At 38.5% G+C, this 17,178-nt stretch overlaps 1 protein-coding gene across 1 annotated transcript in view; it reads left to right on the forward strand.

The window, feature by feature from the left end:
• LOC124775330 (dynein beta chain, ciliary-like) overlaps positions 1–17,178 on the forward strand; it is a 702,744-nt gene that overhangs the window by 242,312 nt on the left and 443,254 nt on the right. Inside the window, exons 45-47 of the mRNA XM_047250162.1 lie at positions 3,884–4,106; positions 4,212–4,289; positions 14,389–14,577. Coding sequence (XP_047106118.1) covers positions 3,884–4,106; positions 4,212–4,289; positions 14,389–14,577 — 490 coding nt within the window. The remainder of the gene's footprint in view (positions 1–3,883; positions 4,107–4,211; positions 4,290–14,388; positions 14,578–17,178) is intronic.

Genomic DNA, 17,178 nt, shown 5'->3' on the forward strand with positions numbered 1-17,178 from the left:
TACTATTATTATTTGGCCATTGTCTCGCATCTTGTGTCTTGTTGAAATGACTATCAAAATATTATCTCAATGTTTCTGTCTTTTAATATCAAAATTTAGGCTGATAAACCTCTTTACGTAATCGCTCTTGTCTACTTATTGACCAGTATTTTGCTAGAAATAGTTTTTCAAATTCGGAACATGTATTGCAGGTTTCGCTTATCTCAGCAGCCCACAATGCTGCTTCTCCTACAGTTTTGGATACTATGAACTGTAGTTTGTCATACTCTGTCCAACTATGTGAAAATGTCCTTTTAAAAGAATTAATAAATACTTTGGGATTAATGTTATTATTTTCACTTGAAAAAATAGGAAATTGTGTACTTTTGAAACTACTATGTTCTACCTATAATGATAAAATACAACTTCTTTGAACATAGGGATCATCCTCTTCATCTGATTGGGTGTTTACTTCCCATGGTTCACCTGTATGCGTGCTATGTTGTACTCGTGGACGTTTTCTCTCGCAGTTAGATTTCGTATGGCTGGCTACCTATTTGTTCATTTTCTGGCTTGGCATTACTACTTGATTCTATTTTACTTAATGAGCCGCACTCTAAATCATTTAGACAACTAGTTAATCCCTTTTTTTTTTTTTGGTAATAACGGCAATTATTCTCAGTCAAGGTGTTAACCCTTTCCGATATGACCCCAAACTGTTCTGAAAAATTACTTACACTTTCATGGATCTTGTCTATATGGTCAATAATTTTAACTTCTTTTTCTCGATAAACTAATCTGGATTCTATATTATCAATTTTATTATCAACGTTAACCTGCTGTTGAATAAACTTGTCCTCCAAAACAGCAATCATTTTATCCTGTTGTTCTGCAAATTTATTTTCTAAGGCCTGTTGTTGATCCCTAAATTTGGCATTGATAGATGCTTGCAGCTCCATTATCCTAGCATTGATGTCAGATAATCTATTTTCTAACATCTCCCGCTGTTCAGAGAATTTAGTATTTAAAGTTGCTTGTTGTTCAGCTACATCAGAAAATTTAGCATTTAATATCACTTGTTGTTCAGCTAGCTTAGTGTTTAAATCACCCAACATATTTAGCTTTGATAGTATAGCACTAAGTACATCTATCTTTCCTGAACCGGTTTGTGCAACATTCATCATGCATTCATTGCCTGCTTTCTCCTTGGGATCAAAATTATTATCATCTAGTTCTGTAACCTTACTTTCCATTCCACAACCTGATACACTAGGAGTAATAATTGTCTGACTCTGTAAACAATTCTCCTCCTAAGTTAACGATTGTTCTGTTTATCTCCTCATGTTCAGATAATTAACTTAGTTCGTCACCAGATTCTGCAATGTTTTTGGTCAAAATCGCTACATAATATCCTACTTCGCTTTGACATGATGGAAACTCTTACTAACTACAATTTACTACAGTTACAATATTCAAACGACACTACATTTACTCCTACTTGACACAAGCACAATGAAAATCTCACTATTACCAATATGGTACCTGAATAATCACTTATTTTGATTAGTGCTTACTGTTTATCGTCTATTTGGGGTTGTTGCAGCTTCGCCCACGTCCCTGCCGGCAGCTTATGTCACTGTTTTGGCCAACGTTCTGCTCGTGAACAGTTCTCTGACGCGTTGCATCGCTCCGTCTGCAAATATCTCTTAGTCATGAAGCGTTGACCCTCATGTGGCAGTCGTAGAGGCGGCGAGCTCCGCATGTTGTCTCTCCGACGTCGTCGATGTGAAGTGCCAAACGATGTGTAGTCCGGCGTTGTCAGGCCTCGCGCTATAGGCGAATGATGTGTTGCTTTGCGTCATCGAGCCCCACATTGTAGGCGCCAACTGATGTGGCGTCTCTTCCCTCCTTCTTCACTCGCCGGGAAGAGACGCGACTCGTAACAATGTTCGTCATCGTCGGTGCGACGTGGAACAGCACCTGTAACTCTCGTAAGAGCACAACTCCTCGTGTGGTTTAGAAATATTCTGTTATCTGTCTGCATCAGTCTTCTCAGTTTGTGTGAACTGGTAATCTGCAATCGTTTATATTTATTTTTATGCCCATTTAGTTCCATGATGAAATAAAATCCTCATTCTTGACTTCATCATTACGGCCGTTTTTCACATTATACATAGCGAGGACGAAAATTTGCTTTCTACTATTCCGTTGCTACACCCAGTTATTAATAACGGTCCGATGTAACTCCAGAGATAACTTATACTGTCCATTATTCTTGTATTCACTTGGTCACTTAAAATGTTTATAGAGTCAATCAACGTGCATTAATACACATTGTATTGTCCATTTAATGAGTTCAGCAACATGTAAAATTTACCTTGTGATTCGGATTTTATTGTTCTTTCTGTAATTAATTGTTTGTCCCTACAACACACGCACACCAATATGTCATTCAAGATTAACTTCTGTTCAGTTCAGTAATCGTGACACTGGCAACAACGTTTGACTAATCAGCATACTGCCCTTTCTTCATGTCTTCGTTTTATTGTGTTCCACTCAAGACTACGAATTGTTTTTCTGTCATTGATCCATTGCTCTCAAGGTTTGTAACTGTTCATCAGTACAAAGGCTAAGTCCGATAAACCAGTATCACTCAATTGAAGTCTAACAGTCATCCTACTATACCGTCGCATTGAGAACGGTAAAGATTAACTTTCATCAGTCGAATGACTGAACAATACTTCAGTCTCTATCTCACGAATTATCAGACTTCCAAAACTGAAAGAATCTAATAATGTTTACATCCAGACAACTATCACAAAAGTACTCTAGAGCGACTCAAGAGCAACTAACTAACTGAACATTTCCATATACGAGTTGCATTGTAGTCGCATTGAATTTCCTTTTCGATGCGGCTACAACTCTCTTCCATGGTAAATGTTATCTTTGACTGAATTACTTTCTTAGATTTAACCTTCGTTCATATGAGTTTGAATTTATTCTATAGATGTTTGGTAAAGAATCTATGATAATCCTTTCCTTTTATATCCCCTTTTTGTATGCTATTCTCAGTACTTGAATAATATAGGCGTTAATCAAAATATTACCAGTGTAGATTTTATTGTCAATAGTTGCCGTCTCTGTCAAGATGACTCGCTTCCCTACATTAAGTTTCCACAAAGTTTCTTAATTGGGTTTTTCTGTCCTTGGGGCGTTACACTATCCCCCCCCCCCCCCCCCCCTTACAAAAAAACAAGTGTAACTACTATAGACACATAGATTAAGAGGAGTTTAAAGGATTTATTAGTGGCCAGCTTCTTCTAATCCATTGACAAATATCGTGGCACAACCACTGATGCATATATTATTAACAGGATTACATAATGTGAAAGTAATATTGCTTTCACTTAACTTCAGCACAGTAATGTGACCATTGTAAGGAACATTGTAAACTGGTTCTTTTATTTGTGCTAACCTACAATAACCTAGGAATTATCTTATACTCTTTGGCATGTATTCATTTCCATGTCGATAATATAGTTTGATGTTAGTTTGTAGATTAAATTATTTTTGATGTTTTTGACTTATTCCCAACATCCTTGAGAATCATTTTCATTAGTATCTGTTAGAAGGAACATTGACATGTTTGTTCTTTTGTGAACATGTGCTACATAAGTTTTGTTTTTTGGCATGTTCCACAACCTAAAGTATTTCTTCAGCATGGGTATGTAGAATGAACAATGTATCTCATCTAGTCTAATCATTTATCATAGAAACTACTTTTTCCAAATTTATCTACCTTTTATGATGCAGTACATCTTATTTCAGGCTGTATGTTTTTTGTTACTTTTAAGATACACGAAAAAACAAGAGAAACCCTTGTTTTATTAATGTGAATTTTAAGTTTGCAGTTCCTCATGGATGAAATGGATGAGAAACGTAAAAGGCCACCTTTGTTTGAAGTATCACTAGAGTTACAGGAACCAGACCTTGTATTTGTTCCTTCACTGAATGTAAATGACCCTAAAAGTTTCTATTCTCTTATCCAGAGCATTATAAATGACATTACATACATGGCTACTATTATTCCTCGTGTAGCTCCAAACCCTGGACAAATTGATTATAAGGTATATCTGAAATTTAATGATAAAGAACTGTCATACTTAAAGTTATTATTACTCACATTAACAAACAATTTCTGATATACTTGTTGTCATTATATTCCAAATTAGGAAGAAATGGAGTCAAATGCAGACTTAATTGAAATGAAAGAAGAAACACTGACACGTGTTCAGCAAGTAATAGATCAAGTAAGTGGCAAAATAATAAATAACCTTGGTATTATTTATTTCCTTATAAATGTAACTAATGCCTGTAAAATGTCAATGGTTATGGTGTGGTGGATACACTGGTTCCTGTCAGATCAGGAAATTAAGCACCGGTAGGGCATGGTCAGTGCTTGAATAGGTGATTGTCTTGATAAATGGTGTGCTGTTGACAATTGTCCCTTAACCTTTACCACAGAGGGGACAGGATGGGTGGTGGCATGAAGTTCCTGATTGGCAGTCTTTGTGCCAATGTCCTGGATTCAATTCCAAACTTCTCCACAGGGTCTCATGAAGTGAGGACAGTTGATACTGTTGATGGTGATCTGTCCATTGGATGGGTATGTTGAGTTCAGGGTCCCCTTTTGGTGTGCATCGGGAAGAGTAGCCTATGTGCTGGCAGTAGGTTTCACTCTTCCTTTCTGTCATCATCTCCAACATGAACATGACATGACACTACACACACACACACACACACACACACACACACACATCATTAGTCATTTTCACTTCACAGATACACCTCCTCAATCAACTCTCATACTTCATGTAGGGAAGGTGCCTTTGGGCATGGAGGATATGGGAATCTTTCCAATTAGACGGCTGAACCTGCCTTTCTGCTATAAGACTTTTACTTTTACCTGTAGACTACATTTGTGTATTATCCTATAAATGTTCAGTATTATGTGTTTCAGATGGTGAAATTTATGTGTAATTTCAATCAAATGTTGTTAAATTAACTCTTTAACATAATATCCTGCCTGATTTCTGTAGTATGAAATAAACACATCTAAATGCTGGTTATGACTACGAGTATCTAAATACTGGTTATGACTATGACTGTGGAAAAACCAGAAAAGTAGAAGGTTGAAACTTTTGATATGTGGTGTCACAGAAGGCTGATAAAAATTATGTGGGCTGATAAGATAATAAATGAGGGAAAACATTAACCAAAAGAATGGACAGGATAGTAGGAAATGTGTTGAGACATCAAGGGATAGCTTTCATGGTGCTACATGCAATAAATCAATACAATACAATAGTGTCTTGTTTCATTTCTTTTATGAAGTGCTGTGCAAATTCTGCAAGGTTGGCTGGATATTTCTTTTTTCCACTCCCCACAATAGTCCGAATAGTATGTTGTTGTGGATCCTTAGCAGGTGCTCATTTGTAGGTTGGATTGCTTCAGTTTCCTCAACAGTTGCTGCACCAACTTGTTGATCACTTGTTACAGGCTCTTGCAACTTCTTGTAGGAAGATTTTATATATATATTTGTATATCTGGATTTAGGTTTCTGTACACCTTGTATGTGTTAAACAAAGCACAATTTCCAGAATGAGATTTTCACTCTGCAGCGGAGTGTGCGCTGATATGAAACTTCCTGGCAGATTAAAACTGTGTGCCCGACCGAGACTCGAACTCGGGACCTTTGCCTTTCGCGGGCAAGTGCTCTACCAACTGAGCTACCGAAGCACGACTCACGCCCGGTACTCATAGCTTTACTTCTGCCAGTATCTCGTCTCCTACCTTCCAAACTTTACAGAAGCTCTCCTGCGAACCTTGCAGAACTAGCACTCCCGAAAGAAATGTTCGCAGGAGAGCTTCTGTAGGAGACGAGATACTGGCAGAAGTAAAGCTATGAGTACCGGGCGTGAGTCGTGCTTCGGTAGCTCAGTTGGTAGAGCACTTGCCCGCGAAGGGCAAAGGTCCCGAGTTCGAGTCTCGGTCGGGCACACAGTTTTAATCTGCCAGGAAGTTTCAAAGCACAATTTATTAGAAACAAAGCTATTTTCTTTGTCCCTTATTGGTTTTCATTACTATCTCACAATACGAAAGATATTGATCATCTTTGTCCACACCTTTCATAAATTTATTGAACATATATCACACTATATTTTGGTTCTGTGTGGTTTCGTCATGTTGAGTTACTTTGTCCCCATCCCTGTCGCAACCATGCACCCATCGTGAATTGTTGTTATCAATCTCACCTCCCATTCATCTTTCCATACCTGCAGCAAAATGTCACATTGTCTTTGAAATGCAGTGTCACCATTCTCTCGAGATTTGTGTTCTGTTTGTAGATGCTGAGGGAGATCTCTCTTGATTCATATTATGCACAAACTCTAGTTTTACTTTCTAGAAATGTTTTGGCAATAGCTGTACTGTTGTAATAATTGTCTCAATAAACACGGTGCCACATGCCAAGGTGAGGTGAAAGTACAGAGAGAATAGCGTCTTGAAGCTTTTTTTGTTCTCCAGTGTATATTTCTAAATTGGAGAGGTGTCCACTTAAACTTTTGCAAACCATATGAAAAAGCAAACAACATTTGATACATTTTCCAGGATTATATGGCCAGAAACTATTGATCTCACTGGGAAGGGTTTCTACACCTGGAATTCCTTTAAATGCTCCTAAAATAATGGTCTTATCCTTCTTCAGCCAACTTTCACTATTAGAAGGTTTGTCATCTAAATCATTCACAATTATCTCACTTTGGTTGATTATAGACATGTTGTATGTACTCTTCTTCATTTCCATTACCACTATCAGTAACATCATCTATATCGTTTACAATTATCTCACTTTGGTTGATTATAGCTGTGTTGTACTCTTCTTCACTTCCATTACCACTATCAGTAACATCATCTAAATCACTTAGCACATCACAACAATTCTTTGCAAACAGTTCGGCAAGAACCTCGTCAACTGTTTTAGCACCGTACTGCACAAGGGAACACCTACAGTATTGAATGTTTTGTGATACTGATTGTTGGTGGTAAAACGAAAGATAAAAATAAGTTCATACTGATGTTCACTGCACTGATCCCTCTATTCATATATAACCTTTTGTTAAATTGAAATAGTTACTGGCATGAGCAACAGGTCTCGGAAAAGTGCCCAGAACGAAAAACGCAAATTTATTTGATCCGTCCATGACAGTTGGATGTGGAAATATGTAAATCTGCATGAGCCATACGTGTTGTGTTAACCTTCATACATGCCACTAGTTAAATATTGATAACATTGGGAAAAAGTGCCAATTTGAAAATCGTATGCAAAAGTTAGCAAAAATTCATTGCTTAATGAGGTATTTTGACAATCAACAGAAAAAAACAGTATTCCAGAAAGTTCATTAGTTTTCAAGGCACATTGTGATATGTTTGAAGCTGTTTAACAATAGGAAAATTTCACCTACTTAAAAAAAATTAACGTACTTTGGTCCTAATATGAATGAAGAACAGATTTTTTTACATACTCTATAGAAATCCATACTATATGCAAATACCTCTTATATGATTTTTGCAAGAAATAGAGACTTCAAAGCAATTTTCTATTGCCATGGGGAGCAGTGGCAGTTGGTACTAGTTGGTACAATGTTGCAGCTTTGGACCTTAAATCTCAGATGACAACTAATAGTGAGAACCATAGAGGGCGAAAACTGCAGGGAAATAGAGATTGAAACACATGAGTATGTTCAGTGTTTTAAGTGCTACTCCCACTTGGAAAAATTGTTGCAGGAGAAGAAATTATTGTAGGCTACATCAAAGAACTCAGAAAATGGACCTGGGGGGGGGGGGGGGGGGAGTATAAATTAGCTTGCTGTTGGAGAAAGTATTTTGCAACATAATTTTAGTTGATGATTGTTTCACCACGTGAATTTATTCTCTTTCTCTGTAAGTGCCAGTGCCTCATAAATTCCTATGCCTCATTATTCACTAGAGCAAAAACTGAATTAAATTTTTATTTACTTTGTTCTTGCTTTAATTTGTTCCTTGTGTTTTGCTTTCCTTTTCCCATTCCGGTGTGTCACTGAGTACACATTTTTTACCTTTACTCTCTTTTGTTTTATCGACTTTTGTACCTACATTGTTGCTTGTCATCTTTCCATCCTTGCTCCAGTCCTCCTTGGTTTGTGATTGTTACTCATTAATCAAATAACTCATATATTTAAACAAGCTTTTTTTGTATTTTGGCCCCCACACTTTGTTTAGTTCATTCTTTATTACCAGTACCTACATTTCATGATTATGTTTCATCGTTGATGTATGCTATTTAATTACTTTCAGTTGCTTTGTGTCTCTTTACACTTTCCTTGCTGTTACTGGTGCTTAAAATCAATAGAAATCACAGAATATATACAGTATGTAATTTTTCCTTAAGCACACAGGTCTCCAGTTCTGAATCTAATAAGGAGTAAAACTTAAGCTTGTAGCATTTACTGTTCACAAATTGTGCTACAAAAACTATAGGAAATAATGTAGATGAATGTAAATAAATCTAAACCGCTCTACATGGTGTCACTGTTGCTTAGAACATATTACAGAAACTTATTGTTCAAACCCATATTCAGCTATCCTGATTTAGGTTTTCTGTGGTTTCCCTAAATCACTTCAGGCAAATGCTGGGATGGTTCCTTTGAAAGGGCACAGCTGACTCACTTCCACATCCTTCCCTAATCCGATGGTACTGATGACACCACTGTTTGGTGGTCCATCCCCCCCCCCCCAATCAACCAACCAGAAACTTACAGCTTACTATTTATGGTTTTTCTTTAACACTCACCTTGATCCGGATGAATCATCAGATTTTAGAACATTTTGAGTGGAAAGTGTATTTGTCAGCTTCTGGGATAAAATAAAAGCTGGGCAGAGAACAACCAATTCACTGTTGTTGAATTTTCATTCTTCTCCTCCCCCCCCCCCCCCTCCCCCTCCACCATCACCCACCCTCTCTCTCTCTTTTTCTCTGTGCCAAAATAAATACTGAAGTCTTTTCTTCTTGATTAATAGTGTCACCTATAACTTATATGTAGGGATAGAAAAACTTGTTTCGTTTTGTGATCAGTTTTGGTGTTATTTCTTGTCAGTTGTGTTATTTTATGACAACATTGGTGCTAATTACTGATGACTTGTTTTAAAAGTACCATGTTTTTTATTTTATTTAATTGTTTTCCGTGCTGTGTGGAAAATGAAAGTATATCTACCAATTACATTATATTTATTGACATCACACATCATATTTATTTAATTATTGAGTGGGGGTGAGGGGGTAGTACATTAAACTTTTTAAATCAAACTGCGGAAAATCTGGGCTACACCTACACCTACATATACATCTACATGGATACTCTGCAAATCACACTTAAGTGCCTGACAGAGTATCATCAAACCACTTTCACAATAATTCCCTATTATTCTACTCTTGAACAGCGCCCAAAGTAGACGAACACTTATATACTTCTGTGTAAGCTCTGATTTCCCTTATTTTATTATGATGATCATTGCTCCCAATGTAGTTTGGTGTCAATAAAATATTATCGCATTCGGAGCGGAAGTCTGTGATTGAAATTGCGTAAGAAGATCCTGCCACAATGAGAAACACATTTGTTGTACTGATGTCCACCTTAAATCCTGTATCATGTCCATGACACTTTCTCCCCTATTTATTGACAATATGAAACGTGTTCTCCTTCTTAACTTTCTCAATGTGCTCCTTTAACTGTGTCTGGTAAGGATGGTAGCTTTTTCTTTGCCTCTGACTCATAGCGCAGCTGACGCTACTAGCTGTGAGAACACTCTGAAGTAACATTCAGTCGGTACGCAAATTCATACCCCCTACGAATCTAAATAAACCATAGTAATTATCATCCAATTTTGTTCAAACTTGGTACGCAATCTTTTGTTATCAAGGAAGGGATCCTGTCAAAATTTCAGATTTTTATCTATTATAGTTATGGAGATCGAGAAAATTATTTAAATGTCCTAAAAACGACACTTACGTTTCAAAACTCAGTTAGGAACAATAACCAAACGTCTTTTATTATCATCTGAAGTCATAATAAAGCTCACAATATATAAAATCACTGAATCGGAATTTTCCTTTCAAAACTTTAATTACTGTATGTTACATAGTATAAAAATCATTCAGAATTATTATTTGCTTATTATTTTGTTGTGTAAATACATGGGAATGAATGAGAGAGTGTATGCAGGACGTATGTTAAAGCTTAATGTCATTTTATGTAAAACCTTATAAAACTGAACTGTGGGAAAAGGGAAAATTGTGTTGCAACCACGATGCTGATGACGTATGTCGATGTGTGCTTGCTTTTGTAAGAGAGCAGCCAGAATAAAAATCTGAAGCGGAAAAAGTTTCTATATTAATTTAAAGAATATTTTGCATTACATGCTATTTTATTAAACAATATATTAGAAATTGAAATTGAAATGACGTAAATGACTATCTGATTAGTGGTTGGCTAAGGCAAGTTTTGCCGCAAGAATGATCTGGACGGATCATTCTGATTGGTCCTTCAGATCAATAGCTAATTAAAATTGAGCGGTTCCTGCCCACAGGTAATTAGATAGGCATAGAGGAGAGGAGCATTGAGATAGTCGCTCACTAACCTGCTTCTGAGTAACACTAAGATAGATGTCTCTGTGAAAATAGTATGTAAAATGAAGAGCTAGTGAGATCATTTCAGATAGAACATGTTGTGACTAAAGCGGTTTAAGTTACGAACATTTTGAGGAGAGTGTGATGTTTCGGAACTAATTAGTTGAAGTCTTATAAACGTGTGATCTTTTGGTCATAGAGACAATTCCGCGTGGCATATTCCGTGTTCCTTATGGAATACTTTGGCGAGCAGTTCTAACATAGAAGACCACTGAAATGACCAAATGTTTAACTCTGTAATAGTGGAGGGTCAGTGACTGTTAGATCGCAAAATTAATCGGGTCAGACTTGCCGGAATTCTGGCTGCTTATCTGGAAACCCAGAATCTACTCTGTAGGAATCAGCATGGATTCCGGAAATGGCGATTGTGTGAGACCCAACTCCCTTTATTAGTTCATGAGACCCAGAAAATATTAGGTACGGGCTCCCAGGTGGATGCCATTTTCCTTGGCTTCCATAAGGCGTTTGATACAGTTCCGCACTGTCACCTGGTAAACAAAGTAAGAGCCTACAGAATATCAGACCAGCTGTGTGGCTGGATTTTTAGCAAACAGAACACAGCATGTTGTTCTCAATGGAGAGGCATCTACAGACGTTAAAGTAACCTCTGGTGTGCCACAGGGGAGTGTTATGGGACCATTGCTTTTCACAATATATATAAATGACCTAGTAGATAGTGTCGGAAGTTCCATGCAGCTTTTCACGGACGATGCTGTAGCATACAGAGAAGTTGCAGCATTAGAAAATTGCAGCGAAATGCGGGAAGATCTGCAGCAAATAGGCACTTGGTGCAGAGTGTGGCAACTGACCCTTAACATAGACAAATGTAATGTATTGTGAATACATAGAAAGAAGGATCTTTTATTGTATGATTATATGATAGCGTAACAAATACTGGTAGCAGTTACTTCTGTAAACTATCTGGGAGTATGCGTACGGAACAATTTGAAGTGGAATGATCATATAAAATTAATTGTTGGTAAGGCGGGTGCCAGGTTGAGATTCATTGGGAGAGTTCTTAGAACATGTAGTTCATCAACAAAGGAGGTGGCTTACAAAACACTTGTTTGACCTATACTTGAGTATTGCTCATCAGTGTGGGATCTGTACCAGGTCTGGTTGACAGAGGAGATAGAGAAGATCAAAAGAAGAGCGGTGCGTTTGGTCACAGGGTTATTTGATAAGTGTGATAGCGTTATGGAGATATTTAGCAAACTCAAGTGGCAGACTCTGCAAGAGAGGCGCTTTGCGTCGTGGTGTAGCTTGCTGTCCAGGTTTCGAGAGGGTGTGTTTCTGGATGAGGTATTGAATATATTGCTACCCCTTACTTGTACCTCCCAAGGAGATCACAAATGTAAAATTAGAGAGATTTGAGTGCGCACGGGGGCTTTCCGGCAGTCGTTCTTCCCGTGAACCATACGTGACTGGAACAGGAAAGGGAGTTAATGACAGTGGCACATAAAGTGCCCTCCGCCACACACCATTGGCTGGCTTGCGGAGTATAAATGTAAATGTAGATATAGATGTACATGTAGCTGAAATATGTTGGATAAACAGTGAACTTGGAATGATAGAGCAGTTGCATTATTAACTACAGACTTGATAGCCATTTCATGCGATTCCTTTTGAATAAAAAGACGTCAATAGAATTTTCAAATGCTTACTGCAATTAAATTGCATTTTCCTACCACCCGAAATTTGTGAAAATGAACTTACAGGAACTTGATTTACGTGGCCTCTTTGTGGTAGGTATTTGATGGTGGCTTCATCAATGCTGCTTTACACTGCCTAGCGTGTATTTACTACTGCAGAGTGAAGGGACGCCGGAAGGAAGAAATATAGAGGTAGGTGAACTGTTCAATGAAAGTGACACAGAGAGAGAGAGAGTAAGGAGACAAAACGAAAGAACGACAGAACAATCCTGCCCTGCTGCAAGTCTCTTTAGTAGATCTGTTGCTCTTCTAAGTCTTCTGCCAATAAAACACAGTCTTTGGTTTGCCTTCTCCACAGCATTTTCTATCTGTTCTAGAATAACAACAATATGGGTTAGGACAGGTTGCTACTCACAACATAGAGGGATATTGAGGAGCACATAGGCACATTTAAAAGCACAGTACATTTAACAATAGAAAAACAAACACACACACACACACACACACACACACACACACACACACCAGACACCCACATGGCCATTGTCATCTTCAGAGTCAGGCTTCAGCATCATAAGATGACATAGGCCATGTATGTATGACTTGTATGTTAGTATGTCCCTTATTTTTTCCTAAACATTTTACTCACATCCCTCAAATGTTTTCTGTTTGATTAGATTTAATAGAAAAGAATTTCATCTCAATACAATGACATTAACCTGTGCTGACTAGAGCAAAAAACTTTAATGTTGGGAATTTTAGGTTCTGTCATTTTTAGTCAGCGTAAAAGTTATTGATGACTGCATAAAGTCAAAATTAAATATATTTTTGCTTTTTAAGATGCAATTAGTATTTGGAAATACTTTTTTTCAGTGTTTCTTTCTTGTAATCAGGATACAGTCTGCAGTGTTCTTGAACACAGCGCTATATAAATTCCTTTTGCTCCTCATCTATGTTTGGAAATCCATTAAAATCTTGCATTAATTTAGCAGAGATTTGAACAGAGTCATTAACAACTTCCAACTCCTTAACGATTCTTTTAACATCTAAATATGAATTGTTACTTGTCCGCATTGAAGAGCTTTCTAAAATAAAACTAGTTTCCATAATATTTAGGCAAGAGAACAGATCTCTGTCCTTACTTGACTAGTGCAATAAATACCTTTATGTGACCACTTTTGCCAACCTGGTCAATTTTGTCTTTTGTTCTCTCCTGATTTACCTTTGGAGCTACAGCAAATTCTTTATCAGATGATGGGTAAGTATAAAAACTCCATTTTAATAATATCATGCACATTGTCACTTCAGTTGTGGTGTTGTTATAAAACAAATCAGTTCTGAGGGAATATACAAAATGTGCACAATGAATTTTTAAGTACCAACCATATGATGATAAACCTGCATTCATTTTAATTATTGCTTAGAGAAAAATATAATATTTTCCAGACAGTAAATTTAATTTTTTACTGTTTCTGTCTGAATCATCATCTGTTTGCAATGGAGTCGCTGTGTTCAACAATAGAATTGACATAATGAATTTATAGGATAAATACTTCCATCAAAATCCTGAATTGCAAATGCATTGTCCAAAGTACAAAAGCTTTTTTTGTGAATTTGCCCTGACATCTTCATTAAAATAGAAAGAATATTTGCTTTTCATGTTATACACCCATTACACTCAATGTAAAGATTTGAAAAGAATGTTGTTGTAATGACTTTGACAAGTATGTTACATTGAACCCCAAAAATACTGAATTATTTCTCTAAGATTGTTTTTTCCTGTCGATCAATACCATCATATTATACAATACACACATCTGAACATTTAATGTCACCATCATCATCATCATCATCATTGTTTTCCTACTCGCAGTTTCCCAGGTGTGGTGTGCAAGCACTTACCATCAAACTGTATTTTGTTATAAGAAATGAAAACTAAATTCAATAAATTGTAAATAATTTATTTGTTTACAGGCTATATCTTATTGCGAAAATTTTGAAGAACATTCATATCTGTGGTTGGATGACCGTGAAGCATTTCTTGAACAGTTTTTGGAATATGGTCCCCAGCTGACATGTGAAGAAGTTGACACTACAAACACTGGTATGGAAGAGCAACAAGTAGTTGACACGAAACCTACTCTGCAGCACTTCAAAGAGCAGGTTTGTTTGCTGAAATCAACAGTTTGGTTGTTGTTATTAATTTTTCACATGCATTAAAATTATCAGCTGATAAGAAACCCCTTTATTGCGATGTCGCAAGTTTAATCTTTGCTAAGGTTCTTTTGAAAGTGTTGTGTTAACAATTATGACAGGAAAAATAATAGCTGCTATTGATTCACCACATGCGTAAGAAGGGTGACAGAAAATGATTATCTCGAAGGTGCAGAGATCAACCATGAATGACATTTATGTATTATACTTCACAAAATGGATATTGTCGACATTCAAGAGATGTTCAGAATAAACTCTTATCTTATACCATGTACAACAGAAGAAATATGGTGCCGCATAGCAATCACAAAAGGTTCACAGCATCAGGATCGAAGGCAAACTCCTTGTGAGTTACAACCTGTGCAGGATGTGAAGTTCGGTATCCTCTCTAAAAGAATGCATATGGAATCATATTGGTGTAATGGGGTGATGAGAAGTGATGGAATGCGATGGCATGCAACGAAATGCGAAACAGTCTCTCATGGAGCTTATTGTGAAAATGGCTGCCCTTTAAGGCGTAGTTGCAGACAGAGTGATTGTATGATTTATAGGCATGGTAAAAACCATCCAGAGGCTGAATTAGTCCTGTTGTTCCAGGTGGTATGAATTGTAGTGTCGCACACTTTTCAGGAGGGGTAGTTCACAGTAAAGGAGTATGATTTTTATATGCAGACCAGGAATCAAGCAAAAGCAACTTATTTTGACCCACTATTTGCCAAAAGCAGTTCTCTCACGCCCATTGTCCCACTCTGGCTTGCAGTGTTGTAAGTATTCCCTTCTGCCCTTGCTCTGTCATTCACACATGAGAAAGAATCATAGGGGGCAGCAATTTCTCACACCACAATAAATAACTTTCCAGCCAATTTACCATCCAGACCAGCAGTCTGCATAAATGTTTACAAACACATTAAGGCATTGATGTTAGTTGATCTTGATACAACTCTCTTGGTAGCTCTAATTTTTAGGCTTCCTTACTTATTCATTTCCTCTTCGAACCCTCATCAGTTGGAGTTACAAACAAATTACTACTGAATGATTTTTTTATCTCACCTGCAAATTTTTGGGCTGGTTCTGCAGTTTGCTGTGCATCGTCAGGTTGACGCTATATTGGAAATTTTGTTATCTTACATCTTCCAATTCCGTGGCACTAATATAACAACAAAAATAATCAATTTTTGACAATACAGTGTAATTGGATAAATAAAAAATCAACTCACCAAGTTGCGGCGGGAGCAAACACACACACCGACACCGTCATCCAGAACTCTGGATCAGGAGAGACGCACCAGACAGGATGGGAAGGAAGAGTCTTTCCTTCTCATCCCATCCAGTAATTCTCCTCTGACCTGGGGTTCTGGGTGACTTTTCTGAAGTGCACCCCTTTTCCTTCACCCCTCATCTTCCCCTTCAACCCTTCTACCGAAAGGAGCCACTAGCTCTGAAAGCTTGCATAAGTAAAACCTTTTTTTTTATATGTGTGTTCTCCTGGTGCCATTTGGTGAGAAGATTTTTATCTCTCCAGTTTCAGTAAATTCTCATCCACTGCTTCCCTTGGAATCACTGTAATCTACACTCCTGGAAATGGAAAAAAGAACGCATTGACACCGGTGTGTCAGACCCACCATACTTGCTCCGGACACTGCGAGAGGGCTGTACAAGCAATGATCACACGCACGGCACAGCGGACACACCAGGAACCGCGGTGTTGGCCGTCGAATGGCGCTAGCTGCGCAGCATTTGTGCACCGCCGCCGTCAGTGTCAGCCAGTTTGCCGTGGCATACGGAGCTCCATCGCAGTCTTTAACACTGGTAGCATGCCGCGACAGCGTGGACGTGAACCGTATGTGCAGTTGACGGACTTTGAGCGAGGGCGTATAGTGGGCATGCGGGAGGCCGGGTGGACGTACCGCCGAATTGCTCAACACGTGGGGCGTGATGTCTCCACAGTACATCGATGTTGTCGCCAGTGGTCGGCGGAAGGTGCACGTGCCCGTCGACCTGGGACCGGACCGCAGCGACGCACGGATGCACGCCAAGACCGTAGGATCCTACGCAGTGCCGTAGGGGACCGCACCGCCACTTCCCAGCAAATTAGGGACACTGTTGCTCCTGGGGTATCGGCGAGGACCATTCGCAACCGTCTCCATGAAGCTGGGCTACGGTCCCGCACACCGTTAGGCCGTCTTCCGCTCACGCCCCAACATCGTGCAGCCCGCCTCCAGTGGTGTCGCGACAGGCGTGAATGGAGGGACGAATGGAGACTTGTCGTCTTCAGCGATGAGAGTCGCTTCTGCCTTGGTGCCAATGATGGTCGTATGCGTGTTTGGCGCCGTGCAGGTGAGCGCCACAATCAGGACTGTATACGACCGAGGCACACAGGGCCAACACCCGGCATCATGGTGTGGGGAGCGATCTCCTACACTGGCCGTACACCACTGGTGATCGTCGAGGGGACACTGAATAGTGCACGGTACATCCAAACCGTCATCGAACCCATCGTTCTACCATTCCTAGACCGGCAAGGGAACTTGCTGTTCCAACAGGACAATG

This window comes from Schistocerca piceifrons, chromosome 2, assembly GCF_021461385.2.
Source record: "Schistocerca piceifrons isolate TAMUIC-IGC-003096 chromosome 2, iqSchPice1.1, whole genome shotgun sequence".
NCBI lineage: Eukaryota > Metazoa > Arthropoda > Insecta > Orthoptera > Acrididae > Schistocerca > Schistocerca piceifrons.